The following is a 16596-nucleotide window of genomic DNA, read 5'->3' as shown; positions in this document are numbered from 1 at the left end:
AAGACTACTGAAATGGCCCCTTAAAACGTGAAAATCAATTATAGAGTCAAGCAACACCATGATGTAACAAGGCGGGTCACCACACTCGGAGCAGAGAAAGCTCTCTGGCGTCGTTTTAAGACAGTCACCGAAAAGCCTCGGATGATAAAGCAGTAAGATACGTAATGATGATAAAAAGTTTCTTAGCTTCTACTGCAGCACCACAGAATCAGCAGCCCCTGCTAAGTAGAGTCAACAACAACACACACACCTCCTTCCTGAGGCTGTGCACGTCCTCCAAATTAAGAGAAACCGAGGACGGGTGTGGGATGCCATAGAGCATGAAGGTGTTTCTTGCAGAAAACTGGCCAGAAAGAGGCTTCTCTGATCCTTACCTCCTCTGACAAATCAGTCCGTAAAGCCGGCACTACAACTGAGAAGGCACGGTTTCTGGCAGCATCAGACCAAAGAACTGCAAGGAGAGATGGCCAGCAACAGCAGCTGATGTGGGGAACACAACCAGCATACTGCTTCATACATGGGGGGCCACAAACAAACCACTAGGCACATAGGCAAGTGGGGAAACAAGGGTTGCTAAGATCTACGAGGTTTGTTAAAACCTGGGGCAACAGTCCAGTTGCGAAGATGTATACACAAACAGACCCACTGCTTGAGAAGCACTCACACAGAAATGTATCACAATTCCTAACCTGAAGATGGTACCTTTAACAAGCTACATGCTTAGAAAGGCAGCGTTGTTTTTCTTAGAGCAGGTGGGTTTTCCTCACGCGCAAATGTGCTCGATTCAAAACGTATGAGCGCAATCTAATCATTTAAAAGAACGTGAAGCCTGGGTAAGATGAATGCAAGATTTTGGCTAAAATATGGAAGTAATAGAATGGGAAAAAAATCTGGAGGGAAAACCTGAAGTTGACAAAGTCTTCTCTTTTCAAAGAAAATTTATATAAATTAATATATCGTTGGTATTATGCTCCGGAAAGACTATCCAGAGCTTACCCCAAGGTTTCAAATAAATGCTGGAAGTGTAAAAAGATTTAAGGAACATTGTATCATATGTGGTGGCAATGTGATGCGGCCAAGAAGTACTGGGCACAGGTGTCTATATGGATGCAAAAAAATCTTAAAAATGCAAATCCCCCATGTCCCAGAGTTATACTTATTAAATGTTTGTAAATTTCCAATATCCAAAATAGGGAAAAAACTTCTACTCCATATAACCGTAGCCAGAATTTTGTATGCCAAATATTGGAAAATTTGTGAAATACCAAATAGAGAAGAATTTATGTTAAAATTATTGGAGGCAGCGGAAATGGATTTATTAACTACTAAATTGAGAGATGGAAATATTGTAGAATGTGAGAAAACTTGGAAACCTATGTATGATTGGGCAAAGCATTTGAAAATAGAATTGATAGAATAAGATATATATATTGGATTATATTCGAACGTTCCTTTAGATGTTAGTGTGTTTGTGTAGTTTTTAATGCTGTATGTATCGTATGTGTTGTTTGTTAATAAAAATTTAAAAAGAAAAAAGAAAAAACAACGTGAGACACAGTTTTAGTAAAAGGCTCTTGTTCCGTTGGACACATCCCTGGTAACGTTATTGGCCTCATTGTCTGTCTAAATGTTTTTTAATTGAATTATTGTATATATACTTTGCTTTAAAAGTTTCTAATGTCGCAATGTTTTAATGTTTGCCACCTTGGGGACCTTTCTTTGGATGCAAAGACAGCAGAGAGATGTTTTAAATAAAATAGATAATAAAAAGCTTCAGCACCAGGAGGCGGTTACCATTCAATAAACTCCTTCAGGTTCTCACATCCAAAGAGAGATGATCCGCTTTGGGCCTTTCTGAACTGCCCTATACTCCTGAGCGAAGCTGTTTCTATCTTTCTGCTCCCCTTTAAAGTTCATGCTCTGGCCTTAGTCGTCCCTCTTTCCATCTCAAGAGACATACAAGATAGGACTGCTGATACACAGTGGGGAGAGGCAAAGAAACGAAGCTGGACACAGCATAGGAGAAGCGAGTAAGTTTCTTAGCTTCTACTGCAGCACCACAGAAACAGCAGCTCCTGGTAAGTAAAGCCACCACCAACACACACACACCTTCTTCCTGAGGCTGTGCATGTCCTCCAAATTAAAGAGAAACCGAGGACCGGTGTGGGACCGGTCATGCCATAGAGCATGAAGGTACAGAAACACATGGAGAAGACTGCAGATTTATACCCCGCCTTTCTCTCTGAATCAGAGACTCAGAGCAGCTTACAATCTCCTACATCTTCTCCCCCACAACAGATATCCTGTGAGGCGGGTGGGGCTGAGAGGGCTCTCACAGCAGCTGCCCTTTCAAGGACAACCTCTACCACAGCTATGGCTAACCCAAAGCCATTCCAACAGGTGCAAGTGGAAGAGTGAGGAATCAAACGTGGTTCTCCCAGATAAGAGTCTACGCACTTAACCACTACACCAAACTGGAGCAGAGGTCCATCAGTGGCTATTAGCCACAGCATATATGGAACACTCTGCTTCGGGTAGTGATGCTCTGTATTCTTCGTGCAGTGGGAGGGTGTGACGGAATTGAAAGGGTTAATAGAAAAGCTAAGGACTCAGGGAGTCTGAGTCATGTGATCTGAGGGTGGGGGCCGGAGTGCTCGGAACTCTCAGGATGAGTGAGTGACAGATAACGACTGGAGAGTCAACTGTCAGCAACTGTCAGAGGGAGACAGTTGAAGTGGGCAGTATATGGTCAGCAGGAGAGCTGAAGAGAGAGCTGATACAGAGAGCTGTGAAGAGACTTCTGGTGAAGTGAAGCTCGCTGTTAGCTCTGTGAAGACAGCCAGGTGGCTGAGAGTGACAATCGAGTGTCACAGTGAAAGACCTGAGTGGTCACAGAAATAGTTACACTACTCTTAAGAACTAACAAGGTTGCTGAGGGAGGGATGTGGGTCTGAGGGAGTCAGGAGGGCTGGGAGCAGACACACCAGTCGACTCAAGAGACCAGACACATAAAGCCCAAGAGGCCAACCTAATTAGAGTTTGGAGAGTGACGAATATAAGAACTGTGGACCCTGAGATACCTCAGTGAACCTCTGTATTGTAAAACCTGAACTGTTTAGCAATTGTTATTCATCCAAGATACAAAATAGCCTAAGTAAATACATCCCTTCCCCCCCAGCTGAAGACTGTGTGTAAATAAAAATCTGTGGTTAACTGTTAAGTTCTCTGGTGCCTGAGTATTTGGAATCAGCAGCAAATCAGCAGTGGTCCCCTACATACATAGTTATCCATCTATCTGAAAATAAAAGAGAACCCCGAAGAGAATAGAAATCCTTATTATACCCACCCCCTTTACTCAGTAGTCATGAGGTAAAACCAGAAGGAAGAAACAAAGGCTGCAGGAGGGGCTGGGGTCGCCATAAGTCGCCTTGAGTGGTCCGGGGCAGTCATAAAGGGCTTCTGGAACTCTGGCCCAGATGGCTGGACCTCCTGACGGCATTTTTGAAGCATCAGTCTTAGTCCATTTCAAGGACAGTAATTCCAACACTCTATTGCCGGCATCGGTTCTTCTGTTCTCGCAATACAGCCGGTTTGGTGTAGTGGTTAAGTGTGCGGACTCTTATCTGGGAGAACCGGGTTTGATTCCCCACTCCTCCACTTGCACCTGCTAGCATGGCCTTGGGTCAGCCATAGCTCTGGCAGAGGTTGTCCTTGAAAGGGCAGCTGCTGTGAGAGCCCTCTCCAGCCCCACCCACCTCACAGGATGTCTGTGGTGGGGGAGGAAGGTAAAGGAGATTGTGAGCCCCTCTGAGACTCTTCGGAGTGGAGGGCGGGATATAAATCCAATATCTTCTTCTTATTATTATTATTCTAATTTGTGGTGTAAGAATTACTTCTGAATAACTGAACAATTGTATGGTGCTATACAGTTTATTATTCTGGTTTAAGTGACAGCATCCGTGCCCTGCCGTAGCAGAGAGGAGTAGGAGGAACACAAAAAGGAAATGGCGGTGCACGGTCGGCGAGAGTTAGGGATGGAAAACAAGGAAAAATCTTTGGTCCCTTTTTAGTACGAGTGCAAATGCAGCACTGGGGAATGATTTACGGGAGTGGAATGCTTTCCCCAGCCACCAAGGCTAACCTGTTCAAAGGGGGTGCCCTCCCATTCCTTTAGGGGAAGGGTGGAGTTCAGGAGGTAGCATCTTACAGGCCCAGCACCTTCAAGGCCCGCTGGTTTCATTCAGAGGGCTCAAATGCCAACCGTGGACTGCTGGTGCTTGCAGGGATATGCTGCAGCACCACCTGACAGCCCATCTGCACACAGCCCTCATTAACAGCATGGGGCTGGGAGCTCCAGACGTCTGCCCCATCTTCTGGCCAACAGTGAGGGTCCCCCTTGTCCTTCCCAATCAGAGGGAGGGGCTTCTGCTGTCCCGCGTTCCGACCTCACTTCCGGTGTAGCATCGCCAAGGCGGCCCCTATCGCCGCGTCCATAGCTACCCCATAAACCACCCGAAAGGGGTACGCGCTATTCACTTCCTGCCTCAACACTTCGTTCCTGGAGAGGGCGCTGCCGCTGGCCAGGATCTGCCTCTTCCCTGCCTCCATCAGGCGCTGGGAAGGCATCATGGAGTGCAGGTTCTGGACCACGCCGCGACACAGGGCTCGGGTCACGTGCCCCAAAGAGAGGTTGGAGGCCGCGATGTGCGTGACGGAGCCCTGCTGCTCAGGCCTGTGCCTTTCGCCATAGATGGTCGGGCAAACGGAGAGAGCTGTGTCGCCTTGGGCCAAGGCAGCATGGATCAGTTGCTGGTAGAGGGTGGAACGTGGGACTTGGAGTCCTGCCGAGAAACACACCGAGAAGAGAAATCAGTAAAAGGGCAGGGAAGGATTTCGTAACTGGAGGGGTGATGCAGAGAATAAACGGGGCTGGTGAATCCTTCATGGGGCCCAATTGTCACCACTTCCTCCAGAGAGGAACACAATGACCTACAGCAGGGATTCCCAACATGGCACAGTGGGCACCCTGGCACCCACCAACATCTTTCCCTGTGCCCGCTAAGTGTCTTTAGAAAGTGGGTGGGTCTCCTTCCCAGCAAGTCTTCTGATTGGCAGTACAGATTTTTTTTAAAATGTTGCTTTGGCAACAATCCAAGGCTCTTCACTATGTGACTGAAGGTAAGCTGCAGGAGCCATTTTGTGGCTGTCCCTGTTCCTTGCAGCAGCCATTTTGTGGCTGTGCCCACCACACCATATCAGAATTCCAAAGCTCCAGAAAGGCTTGGGCACCCCTGCCCTACATGGGCTAAGCCTAGGATAGGAAGGAAAGTTCAGTCAAGAGCACCAATAGTCTATAATAACATCCTGTTGAAACATAGGAGCTTTAAGAGGAGGAAAATCACGTCTAGGAAACAGGGCCTGAAAGAAGCCAGAGAGTTGGTCAGAAGACTGGAGCCTCCATCCAATCATGTTTGGATTTGAGATCCAAAATGGCTAGCCAGTCCATCAGAAGGCATGGTCCAGTGTTGGACCAATCTTGTTCATCTCACCTGCATCCTGCCCTCCCTCCACGGAGGCTAGGGCTGCCAAGTTTCCGGGCCGGGCGGGGATTCTCCCACCTGGGAGGTTCCCAACCCGCCGGCCTACATTGGGCCAGCGGGCGGATTCTCCCCTGACATTGCCAGTGCGATGACGTCACTCACAAGTGATGTCATCGCACCACCATTTTGCTTGCCGGCCACTCTCGGAGCTTCCGGGAAAACTCTACGGTTTGGGAGGGAAAACTCCATGGTACCCATTGTACCATAGAGTTTTACCTCCCAAATTGCTAGAGTGTCTTGGAAAACCATAGAGTTTCCCCAGAAGCTCCTAGAGCAGCTGGCACGTGATGTCACTCGCAAGTGATGTCATCGCACCACCATTTTGCTTGCCGGCCACTCTCGGAGCTTCCGGGAAAACTCTACGGTTTGGGAGGGAAAACTCCATGGTACCCATTGTACCATAGAGTTTTACCTCCCAAATTGCTAGAGTGTCTTGGGAAACCATAGAGTTTCCCCAGAAGCTCCTAGAGCAGCTGGCACGTGATGTCACTCGCAAGTGACGTTATCATGCTGTGCACGCTGTGCATCTGCAAAACCAGTCCTCCGCTGGAGGCTGCTGGGGACTTGGCAACCCTAATGGAGGCGTATGAGGCAGCTGCCCCACTCTCTTCTCCCAGCTGGAGCCATCAAGCAGGTTTTGTAGCCAGCCTGGGATCTGTACCCAGGCCCTTCAGGTTCCAGTCTAGCACTCCTTATAGATCACTCTGCCGGCTACCAAGGTATTATGGGTAGGTGGAAGGAAAGAGCCTGGTGGCCAGGAAGGGGTGGCTGGTCAGGCCTGCTTTCCACTCATGAGGTAGCGCAGATACAGTAACTGTGGGTGGAGGAGGGAGGGGGGCAAGAAACAAAAGAGACGACTTAATAGCATCCAACCCATTAAGTGCTCAAAATGGTAATAAAGCTGGAAAAGTAATTGAAAATCCTCATTAATGCTGTCTTTCAAGGGTCGGCTAAAAGCTCAGAGAGAGGGGCTGTTCTGCGGTTTATGGTAGATGTTTACCTTCGAAAAAGCCTTTTTTGCTGGGATTCAAACCACAGAAAAAGAAAAGGAAGGCGGGGAAAACCCTAACCAATTAGCCCTGACGACCCCTTCTCTCCTGCAAAGCGCTCTGGGGAGGGGAGGCTTTGGAAAGGAGAAAGGGATTGGGGTGGGGGGAGAGCTTGCAAAGCGCATGAACCTTTTCCAGTCCAGATGCTGGCGAATGCTTTGGTTCTACTGAGGAGTGGATCGGGGGAGGGGGGTGGGAAATGGATGGAAGGGTTAAAGCCTGCCTCGCGTTCATTCTCGGGTGAGAAGCACCTCCTACCCAGAGTACTCTGCAACCCAGAAGGGGCGATCAAGTCCTCCTCAAACAGAGCTGCAGACCAAACCCAGCCCCCTCCGCTGAGCTTTTGCATATCCACCAGCTGCACAAGAACTGGATCTCCTCTCTTCACACGTGTGAATCCCAGGGAAGCAAAGGAAATAGGCTGCCAGTTGATTCAAGTCGGAGACGAAGAAGACGAAGGAGAAGAAACTGGATTTATACCCAGATCCGTAGCTAACCAGTTGTGGGGGCCCCCCTCACCCCCATCCCAGGACTGCCCCTCTCCCTCCTTCTTCTGCGTGATTTTAATTGTGCAGGAGGGGCACCCTGAAGCAGCCACTGCCCCTCCCATGCCATTTAAAGGGCCCACAAAGCAGCTGATCAGTGGGCTATAAATCATGCAAGAGGGGCAGCAGGAGCACTCTCCAGCCTCCTGCACAATTTAAAGGTTCCCTCCCCCCTGTGGCCCCCCTGGCCCCCTCCCCCCTGGCCCCTAGCTACGGGGCTGTTTATACCCTGCCCTTTACTCTGAATCTCAGAGCAGCTCACAATCTCTTTTCCCTTCCTCCCCCACAGCAGACACCCTGGGAGGTAGGTGGGGCTGAGAGTGCTTTCCCAGAAGCTTCCCTTTCAAGGACAACTCTTGAGAGAGAGAGAGAGAGAGAGAGAGAGAGAGAGAGAGAGAGAGAGAGAGAGAGAGAGCGCGTGCCATGGCTGACCCAAGGCCATTCCAGCAGCTGCAAGTGGAGGAGTGGGGAATCGAACCCGGTTCTCCCAGATAAAGAGTCAGCGCACTTCACCACTACACCAAAAGGAAGCATGTGGGGGAAGGGGAAGCGCACAATACTGACAAGGGAGGAGGGTATCCCCAAGGAGGAGCCAGTTTGGTGTAGTGGTTAAATGTGCGGATTCTTATCTGGGAGAACTGGGTATGATTCCCCACTCCTCCACTTGCAGCTGCTGGAATGGCCTTGGGTCAGCCATAGCTCTGGCAGAGGTTGTCCTTGAAAGGGCAGCTGCTGTGAAAGCTCTCAGCCCCACCCACCTCACAGGGTGTCTGTTGTGGGGGAGGAAGATAAAGGAGATTGTGAGCTGCTCTGAGATTCAGGGTGGAGAGTGGGATATAAATCCAATACCATCATCATCATCAGAAGTAGGAGCCGAACCTGAGCAAAAGGGGCCCAAGCCCATACCCTCATGCCTTAAGCACACACAAAGCTGCTTTCTACTGAAACAGACCACTGCTCCGTCAAGGCCAGCATTATCTGCTCAGAGAGGTGGCGGCTCTCCAGGGTCTCAGAGGCCTTTCATATTTTTATCTAGAGATGCCACGGTTTGGGCAGATACCCTTCCCTCGAGCTGCAGCCCCTCAGCCTTGCTTGGTTAACTGGCTACTGGTAAAGGCGGAGTTCTAGACCTTGGTCTAATTCCAGCAAGGAAATTCTATTTTTGGAGGGGGGGGGGTGGCGGGGAGACAGGCCAAAAGGCGCTCATGACATCGCTTGCCCCGAGATCCGCAATCTCCCGCCCGCTCCCGCTCTCAGCCTACGGTGCCCCCCCCTCCAAATACTTTACCCAGCTCGGCCATCCATCCGACCAACATGTCCACGAAAGTCGCCAGGACGTTCCCGCCGTTCAGAGAGGCCGCCACGGTCAGATAACGGTTGCCAAAATATGGATAGTAGGTCACGGGCGAGTCAGGGTCTGGGGACTCTCCTGGAAGGAAGCCCAAAGGTGCCAAGATGGTCAGCTGAGCAGAGGTGCCGATGTTGAGGACTAGGAGGAAATATGGAAGGAGAGAGGAGGGCATAAGGACCTCGAAAGAGCCTCGCTGGACTAGACCAAATGGATCGGAGCTTAGTCCCTAAGGAGCATTTCCCGAGCACCCTGCACATTCTATAACAGGAGTGGCCAAACATTCTTAACATACAAGCCACGTAGAATAAACACCAGATGTTTGAGAGCAGGAAGGAAGGAAAACAAATAGATGGGGGAGGAGGGGGTGGAAAGAAAGCAACTTTAAATGCATTCTCCAAGCCGCCAGCTGGTTTGACTTGGAGAAGTGATTTAAAGAGACAAACGCCTTCTCCAAGCCAGCCAATGGGCTGGTGGGGGCTTCGAGAGTCACACAATGTGTGCGAAAGAGCCACGTGTGGCTCCCGAGCCACAGTTTGGCCACCCCTGCTCTGTAACCTCTTTCTGCCAACCAGAATTCTCTGAGCCAGAGGACTCGCATTTTGGACCCCCACTGTAGAAGAAATGAATTTTTTTGACTACTGGATCCACGGTTTTAATTCAAAATAATATCAGAAGGACCCAGATGAATCCGTTTAGATCAGGAGTCCATCAAATCCACAATCCTCTCTAGCCCAATGGCCAATTAAATGCTAATGGGCGGCCAACAAATGCAGGGAAAGAGGCTCCCCCTGCTGTTCCTTCCCAGAGGTGTTCAGTATTCATACTTGTATTCTCTCCGAGTACAGTAGGCCCATTTATTGATCGGGGCTGACAGCGACTGATGGACAGCTCCCTCCTTCAATTTGCCCAGCTGCCCCCTTTTAAAACCATCTAGGTTGGTGGCCATCATGGCATCTTCTGGGGCACGGAGTCCCACAAGTTCACTGTGAACTGTCAGCGCCAGTATTCAACAGGGGAGGCTGAGGTGGCCACCAGGTGATCCCAGATGGGTTACGCAGTCATCCTCATCTCTATTTTGTTTCTCTCTAATTCCCAGTAAGGGGAAATGGCTGGATGAGTGAAAGAGAGAGATGAACGTGAATGAGAAAAATAACTAAAAATTACAGGCTGGGCTAAGACAGCGGGGGCCAAACTCGTTTAACATAAGAGCCACATAGAATAAATGTCTGATGTTTGAGAGCCACAAGACATGAACGTCAGAGGAAGGAAGGAAGGAAGGAAGGAAGGAAGGAAGGAAGGAAGGAAGGAAGGAAGGAAGGAAGGAAGGAAGGAAGGACGGACAGGGAGGGAGATATGGAAAGAAAGCAACTTTAACTTTAAGTGCATTCTCCAAACTACCAGCTGGTTTGGCTTGGAGAAGTGATTTAAAGAGACAAATGCCTTCTCCAAGCTGGCCAACAGGGCTGTGGGGGCTTCGAAAGCCACACAATATATGTGAAAGACCCACATGTGGCTCCTGAGCCGCAGTTTAGCTACCCCTGGGCTAAGAGACGGGGTTTTGGGTTCACTCTGAACAGAACCCCATTAGGAATGAACAGCTATGGCTCAGCTGATGTAAAAAGAGAATGAGGTACGGTTGCCAGACCCCTGCCAGGGGTGGGGGAACCCCTGCATTTTGGGGGGGGGGGTGTACTTCCTTACCACCATCCCCATCTGACCAGAGAAGTAACATGATGATGTCTCACCCATCAGTAATGTCATCACATTGCCAACACTCCATGGGCAAAACTATATGGTAGAATTGGCTACAAATCATAAGAGTTTTGCCTGGAAACTAGACTGTCACCCCCCCCCCCATGACAGCAACATGATGATGTCACTTCCAGGTGATAGAACAAAAGCAGTAGACAAGTTGCACCTTTAAGACCAACTAAGTTTTATTCAGAATGTAAGCTTTCGTATGCTCTTAAGCAGGGGTTGTTTTGTATAAAAATAGGTGGTGGAGCTCATCCAGGGATTGTTATGCAGCTGCACATACTATTCAATGGACAAGGAGGTGGAACTCTCAGGAGGAGGTGGAACTCTCAGAAAGGTTCAGGAGCTGCGCTCTAAAGGTAAAGGTAGTCGTTTCCGACTCTGGGGCAACGTCGCATCATGATGTTTTCATGGCAGACTTTTTACGAAGTAGTTTGCCATTGCCTTCCCCAGTCATCTACACTCCCCCCCCCCCCCCAGCAAGCTGGGTATTTATTTTACCGACCTCAGAAGGATGGAAGGCCGAGTTAACCTCGAACTGGCAACCTGAACCCAGCTTCTGCCAGGATCAAGCTCAGGTTGTGAGCAGAGGGTTCAAACTGCAGTACTGCAGCGTTATCACTCTGCGCCATGGGGCTCCATTAAGACTGTCCAATGTGCATAAAACACAACATATACATAGGCCTGGCTTACGCAGAATCGATTTCGCATGCTGCACTCTAGGCTGAAGGAAGCAAAAGCAATATCCCACCAACTCCTAAACCAGGGGTGGCCAAACTTGTTTAATGTAAGAGCCACACAGAATAAACATCAGATGTTTGAAAGCCACAAAACATGAGCATCAAATGTTTGAGAACTGCAAGACATGAACGTCAGATATTTGGGAGCCACAAAACATGAATATTAGATGTTTGAGAGGAGGAAGGGAGGAAGGAAGGCGGGCTGTGGCTCAGTGGAAGAGCCTCTGTTTAGCATGCCGAAGAACCCAAGTTCAATCCCCAGCAAAGGACCAGACGGGAGGGCATGTGAAAGTCTACCTTACTGAGACTTTGGAAAGCCACTGCCACTCAGAGCGGAATGAGACTAGATAATAGATGGGAGGGGGAGGGAAAGGTGGAAAGAAAGAAACTTTAGATGCATCCTCCAAGCCACCAACTTCCTCGGCTTGGAAAAGTGATTTAAAGAGAGAAACGCCTTCTCCAAGCTGGTCAACAGGGTGGAGGGAGCTTTGAGAGCCACACGATGCGTGTGAAAGAGCCACACGTGGCTCCCGAGCTGCAGTTTGGCCACCCCTGGCCGACACCAATGTTATAGTTCTCCCACGGACGGGAACGTTTAGGTTCTCAGCGTAGCCAGAAAGAAGGCATCACTCTCTTCTGCCTGTACCTGCATCTGAACTTTCAGGCAAACAGGAGTACACCGAACACTGGCAGTCCCCCAGAGCGGCTCCAACTTCAGTGCCCTTCGGGATGGCGTACCACCCGGAGCAAGTCTCCCCTGCAGGGGCTCCGGGGTCAACCACCTCCGGAAGCAAATGGACGGGGAAGTGGGATTCTCCAAGGCTGAAACCAGAGGACAAAAACACAGTTAGAGGAGTCTGCGGCAGGGTGAGAGCCATCAGCAAGGTGAGTAGGGTTGCCAATCCCCAGGCGGATAAGCAATTGATAAGAACACTGTGAAAACTTACACTTGAATAAATTCTAGACACTTGTTTCCTGGTTATTCACATGCACATTCCGTTAGAACCCAAATAATATTTCCCAGTCAAAATTCAAACGGCTCTAACCGAGCTCAAAGTTCATAAATAATTTTGTGGGTTTCAATATAGCCCATATACAGCTCTATATACACTAGGGATATTTTTCCTGCTGTCCTTGAATCCCATTTTCTGGTAGACGCAGGCATACCGTGCTGCTTGAGTAATGTAGAGGTAGCAGTCCTCTGCTCAACAGGTGCAGCTACACGAGTCCCAGGTTCGATTCATGTTTCCCTTTGCCACTTTCACTGGTCGCCTGCATTTTTATCCGGAACCCGCGCTAAGGCAACAGCTCACTCACAACATTTTGTTTGCACGATTGGTTTGATGAAATGTGCACGTGAAGAAACAGAAAAGAAGTGTCTAGAATTTATTTAAGTGTGTAAGTTTTCACAGTGCTCTTATTGATCTCTACACTGGCTTCCGGTTTGCTTTAATTCCCAGGTGGGGACAAGGGATCCCCCAGTTTGGAGGCCCTCCCCCCGCTTCAGGATCATCAGAAAGTAGGAGGCGGGGCAGGGAAATGTCTGCTGGGCACTCCATTATCCCCTATGAAAACTGATACCCACAAGGTATAGTGGAGAATTGATCTGCTGTTATCTAGGGCTCTACGGGGGCTGTTTTTTGAGGTAGCGGCACCAAGTTTTCAGCATAACATCTAGTTCCTCGCCTCAAAACACCCGCCAAGTTTCAAAAGGATTGGACTAGGGGGTCTAATTCTATGAGCCCCCAAAGAAGGTGCCCCTATCCTTCATTATTTCCAATGGAGGGAAGGCATTTGAAAGGTGTGCAACAGCCCCTTTAAATGGTGATGGCCAGAATGCCCTTTGGAGTCCAATTAAGCTTGTTCCTGGCTCCACCCCCAAAGTGTCCTGGCTCCACCCCCAAAGTCCCCAGATATTTCTTGAATTGGACTTGGCAACCCTAGATGCGAGATGCCTCGGAGGTGGGGGATCTAGGGCTATCAAAGCCATGCGGATTACTGCTTGATATTCTGTGCCTCCTGGAGCATGCTCAGTCCTCAGCAGGCTTCTTTCCCGGCACTTAAAAACTTTATATTTTGATTCATTTAAGTGTGGTCGACCTGAGGCTGGCCCAATCGGACTGACGATGGCCCAATTCTGCTCCTTTTGTGGCTGGCCCAAGATGCCCGCTCTGCTATCCCAGCAAAGCGATATCGCAGAGTATTTCACGACAGGGCGCTCGCTCCAACAATGTGTACCCATGAGGGCTCAAACCTATAGTGAGCGTTGAACAGGCATCAGGTGAGGATTTGGCTAGTGGCGCACCCCTACAACCCCCACCCCAGTCGGCCTCACAAGGCAACTGCTGACAAATCATCCCAGTCATCCATTTGATACTAGGCCAGAGCACGCCAAAGAACACAAAGGATTCTGGGTAAAGGCTTGCTTCCTGGACTCTGCCACCGGGAGGCTCCACTTCCGTGGCTCACGGTTGCCATGGTTTCCACCTTCCCCTTGCTAGCCTTGGCCATCCTGTATCAACGAAAGCTGCGCGTGGCAACATCACACATTTGATCCGGAGCCTGCAGTTCCCGCTGATGCTGCCACGTCGAGCTATTCATCGTTTGCAGCTCAGGTAAGGAAAATGTACTCACACCAGCCACACATCTCCCTCCCCTGCCCCTCAGCCCAGAGGGCTTGAAAGCTGGGGATGCAGGGCCAGCAGCAATAGAGATGAACCCCAAGGCCAAAGCTGGCGGTCCAAGACTAGCCAGTCTCCATTCAGATGATACTTCACTACAGAAAATCTGCGGGAGGTGGCAGAAATCCATGAGTTCCGCATAGATAGTTCTGGATTCAATCCCCAACATTGCCAGCTACAGCATCTTAAAGCAGGCAGGGCCAGCCCTAGACTGCCTGACACCCTAAATTCTGACCCCTCCCCACACTGATAACGTCACTGAGTCACATGGGGAGCATCCCCAGAAGGCAGGCACCCTAGGCAATCACCTAGTTTGCCTAGTGGCAGGGCCGGCTCTGAAAACAGGGGTGTCAAATGTGCAGCCCAGGGGACAGATCAGGCCCCTGGAGGATTCCTATCAGGCCTGCAAGCAGATCTGCTTTCTTCTCCCTCCCTCTTCCTTCCTTCTGTGTCACAGCTTGCTGTGCCAGGCTTGCTCAATTGCACAGGAGCTACAGAGCAAAGCCTCTGTTTTCTCCATTGGCTGAGACTCCTCCCTTGGGGAGGAAGGGGGGAGGGAAAGTTTGCTTTGCCCAGCTCTCTCAATCGCACAGGAGAGCTACTGAGCAAAGCCATTTCCTTCTGTGGGCTGAGGCTCCACCACCTCCTCATCACCTGGGGAGGGAGGGAAACAGCCAGAGCTTCCTTTGCCCAGTTCCCTTGATCGCATGGGAGAGATACAAAATCTTTAATTGTGTTTTTGCATCCTTTTATAAAGCTTATATCTCTGCTACCTGGCATTATATTTTATGACCCACATGGCCCAGACCGACAAGGTCTCATTTATGTCAGATCCGTCTCTCATAAGAAATGAGTTCAACATCTCTGTCTTAAAACATCTTCACCCTGCAACCTTGGTGAGCCGCTGTCTACTGTGACAGGCCGTAGTGAGCTAGCTAGACCAGTGCCCTGCCTTGGTGTAAGAAAGCTTCAAATATCCCCCTTTTTCCAATGTGTTCTCCATTAGGGCAGGGGTGGGGGAATCTTTTTTCCTCCCGAGGGCCATTTGGATATTTATAACATCATTTGCGGGCCGTCACAAAACGATCAACTTAAAAAACAGTGCTCCGGCAAGGGAGAATGATTCAGACCAGCAAAATTAATGCAAATAATTGTTTTTTCTATTTGAAGTCATGTGGGGTGTGCCTAATTTGGCGCACCCCCCCCGGCCTAGGTCTAGGTCTTTTTTTGTAGAAAAAAGCACAGCAGGAACTCATTAGCATATTAGACCACATCCCCTAATATTAGCATATTAGGTCACACACTCATTAGCATATTAGGCCACACCATCTGGGATAATCAAGGGCACCCCTCCCTTCATGCGGAAACTGCAGCTTCTCCCGGCAGACCTTTAAAGGCACCCACATACCCCAGCAGCAGTCCTTCGCGATGCCCACCACTCAGGCTCCAGAGAGAGAAAGAGGGAGAGAAAGAGAGAGGAAGGAAGGAACAGAAATTAAAAAAAAATGGAGGGGGAGGCTGCGCAGCGTGGCTGGGCCCTGCAATCCCTGCCAGCCGGCCAGGCCCTGGAGGAGCTGCCGCACAGCGCTGCTGGGTCCCACGATCCTCGCCGGCCAGCCAGGCTCCAGGGAGGCCGCTATGTGGTTTGGCTTGGCCCAGCAATCCCAGAGGGCCAGACCAAGTGACCTGGAGGGCCGCAAACAGCCCTCGGGCCTGACGTTCCCCACCCCTGTATTAGGGAGAGGCTGTAGCTCGATGCGTGCATACTTGCTTGGCATGCAGGAAGTCCCCGGGTGTGGCCGGTTCAAAGGATCTCAGGCAGCAGGCGATGGCAAACCCCCTTCTCCCCCCAAAGAGCCACTGCCGGTCCAAGCAGTTCATTCTGCCATAAACAGACTAAAGGGATGACTCAGGAGAAGGAAACCCCGCCTACCTTTCAAACACATTTGCACTGTTCAAATCACACCAAACCAAGCAGCGCGGGCAGTTTCTGGATGTGGAGTGTTACCCCTTCTGGGTTTCAGGAGGTTAGTTGCTCCAAATGCAATCCACAAGCAGTTAGACCCCCCCTCTCTCATGAGCGCACACACACACACTGGGTGCAATCACACACATTAAATAATGCACTTTCAATCCACTCTCCAACTGGATTATTACTATTTTTTTCCTTTTCTTTCTTTCACTACTTTTTCTTTCTCTTCTCTCTTTCTTTAGCTTCATTTTTCTTTTACTGTGCTAGTCGTGGTTCACACCTAATAGTAATTACCTAATAGTAATTCTTGGAATAACCTGTATAGTACGTATAGACTCTATTTAGGCAGTTAGGCATTCATATCCAAGGCCTTATTAATATTTTTTTCTAATATAGGTTTATTTTGATTGACTGTATCTTGATACAGGAATTATTGCCTTAATTTTAATTTTATATTAATCTCGACCTCTCTCCTTGAATAGAAAATGGTCTGCATGTCTAGATACATCTAGACAGCTTCAAATCCTTACATGATATTTTATTATATGTAAGTATTTGTGCTTTTTTTTAACTTGTTTCCATAGGATTAATTAATTGTATATACACATATTAATATTGAAAGAGCCCCTTGGAGCAGAGAAGTAAAGCTGCAGTACTGCAGTCTGAGCTCTCTGCTCATGACCTGAGTTCGATCCCAGCTGAAGCTGGGTTCAGGTAGCCAGCTCCAGGCTGACTCAGCCTTCCATCCTTCCTAGGTCAGTCAAATGAATACCCAGCTTGCTGGAGGAAAGGTGTAGATGACTGGGGAAGGCAATGGCAAGGAAAAAAAGGAAAGGTCCCCTGTGCAAGCACCAGTCGTTTCCGACTCTGGGGTGACATTGCTTTCACAACGTTTTCACAGCA

The 16596-nt window shown here is 49.4% G+C and overlaps 1 protein-coding gene across 2 annotated transcripts in view; it reads right to left on the bottom strand.

Moving 5' to 3' along the window:
* Positions 1-3914: 3914 nt before the first annotated feature.
* Positions 3915-16596, bottom strand: part of SHPK (sedoheptulokinase) — a 30396-nt gene continuing 17714 nt past the window's right edge. For both annotated transcript variants that reach the window (XM_060259555.1, XM_060259554.1), the window contains exons 6-8: positions 11687-11862; positions 8483-8683; positions 3915-4841 (exon numbers count right to left, since the gene is read on the bottom strand). In XM_060259555.1, the coding sequence (XP_060115538.1) occupies positions 4447-4841; positions 8483-8683; positions 11687-11862 (772 nt within the window). In that variant the 3' untranslated portion in view covers positions 3915-4446. The remainder of the gene's footprint in view (positions 4842-8482; positions 8684-11686; positions 11863-16596) is intronic.

This window comes from Heteronotia binoei, chromosome 18 (genome assembly GCF_032191835.1).
Source record: "Heteronotia binoei isolate CCM8104 ecotype False Entrance Well chromosome 18, APGP_CSIRO_Hbin_v1, whole genome shotgun sequence".
NCBI classification, from domain to species: Eukaryota; Metazoa; Chordata; class Lepidosauria; order Squamata; family Gekkonidae; genus Heteronotia; species Heteronotia binoei.
Note: the sequence above shows the minus strand (reverse complement) of the source record. Positions and strands in the feature narration are given on the sequence as shown.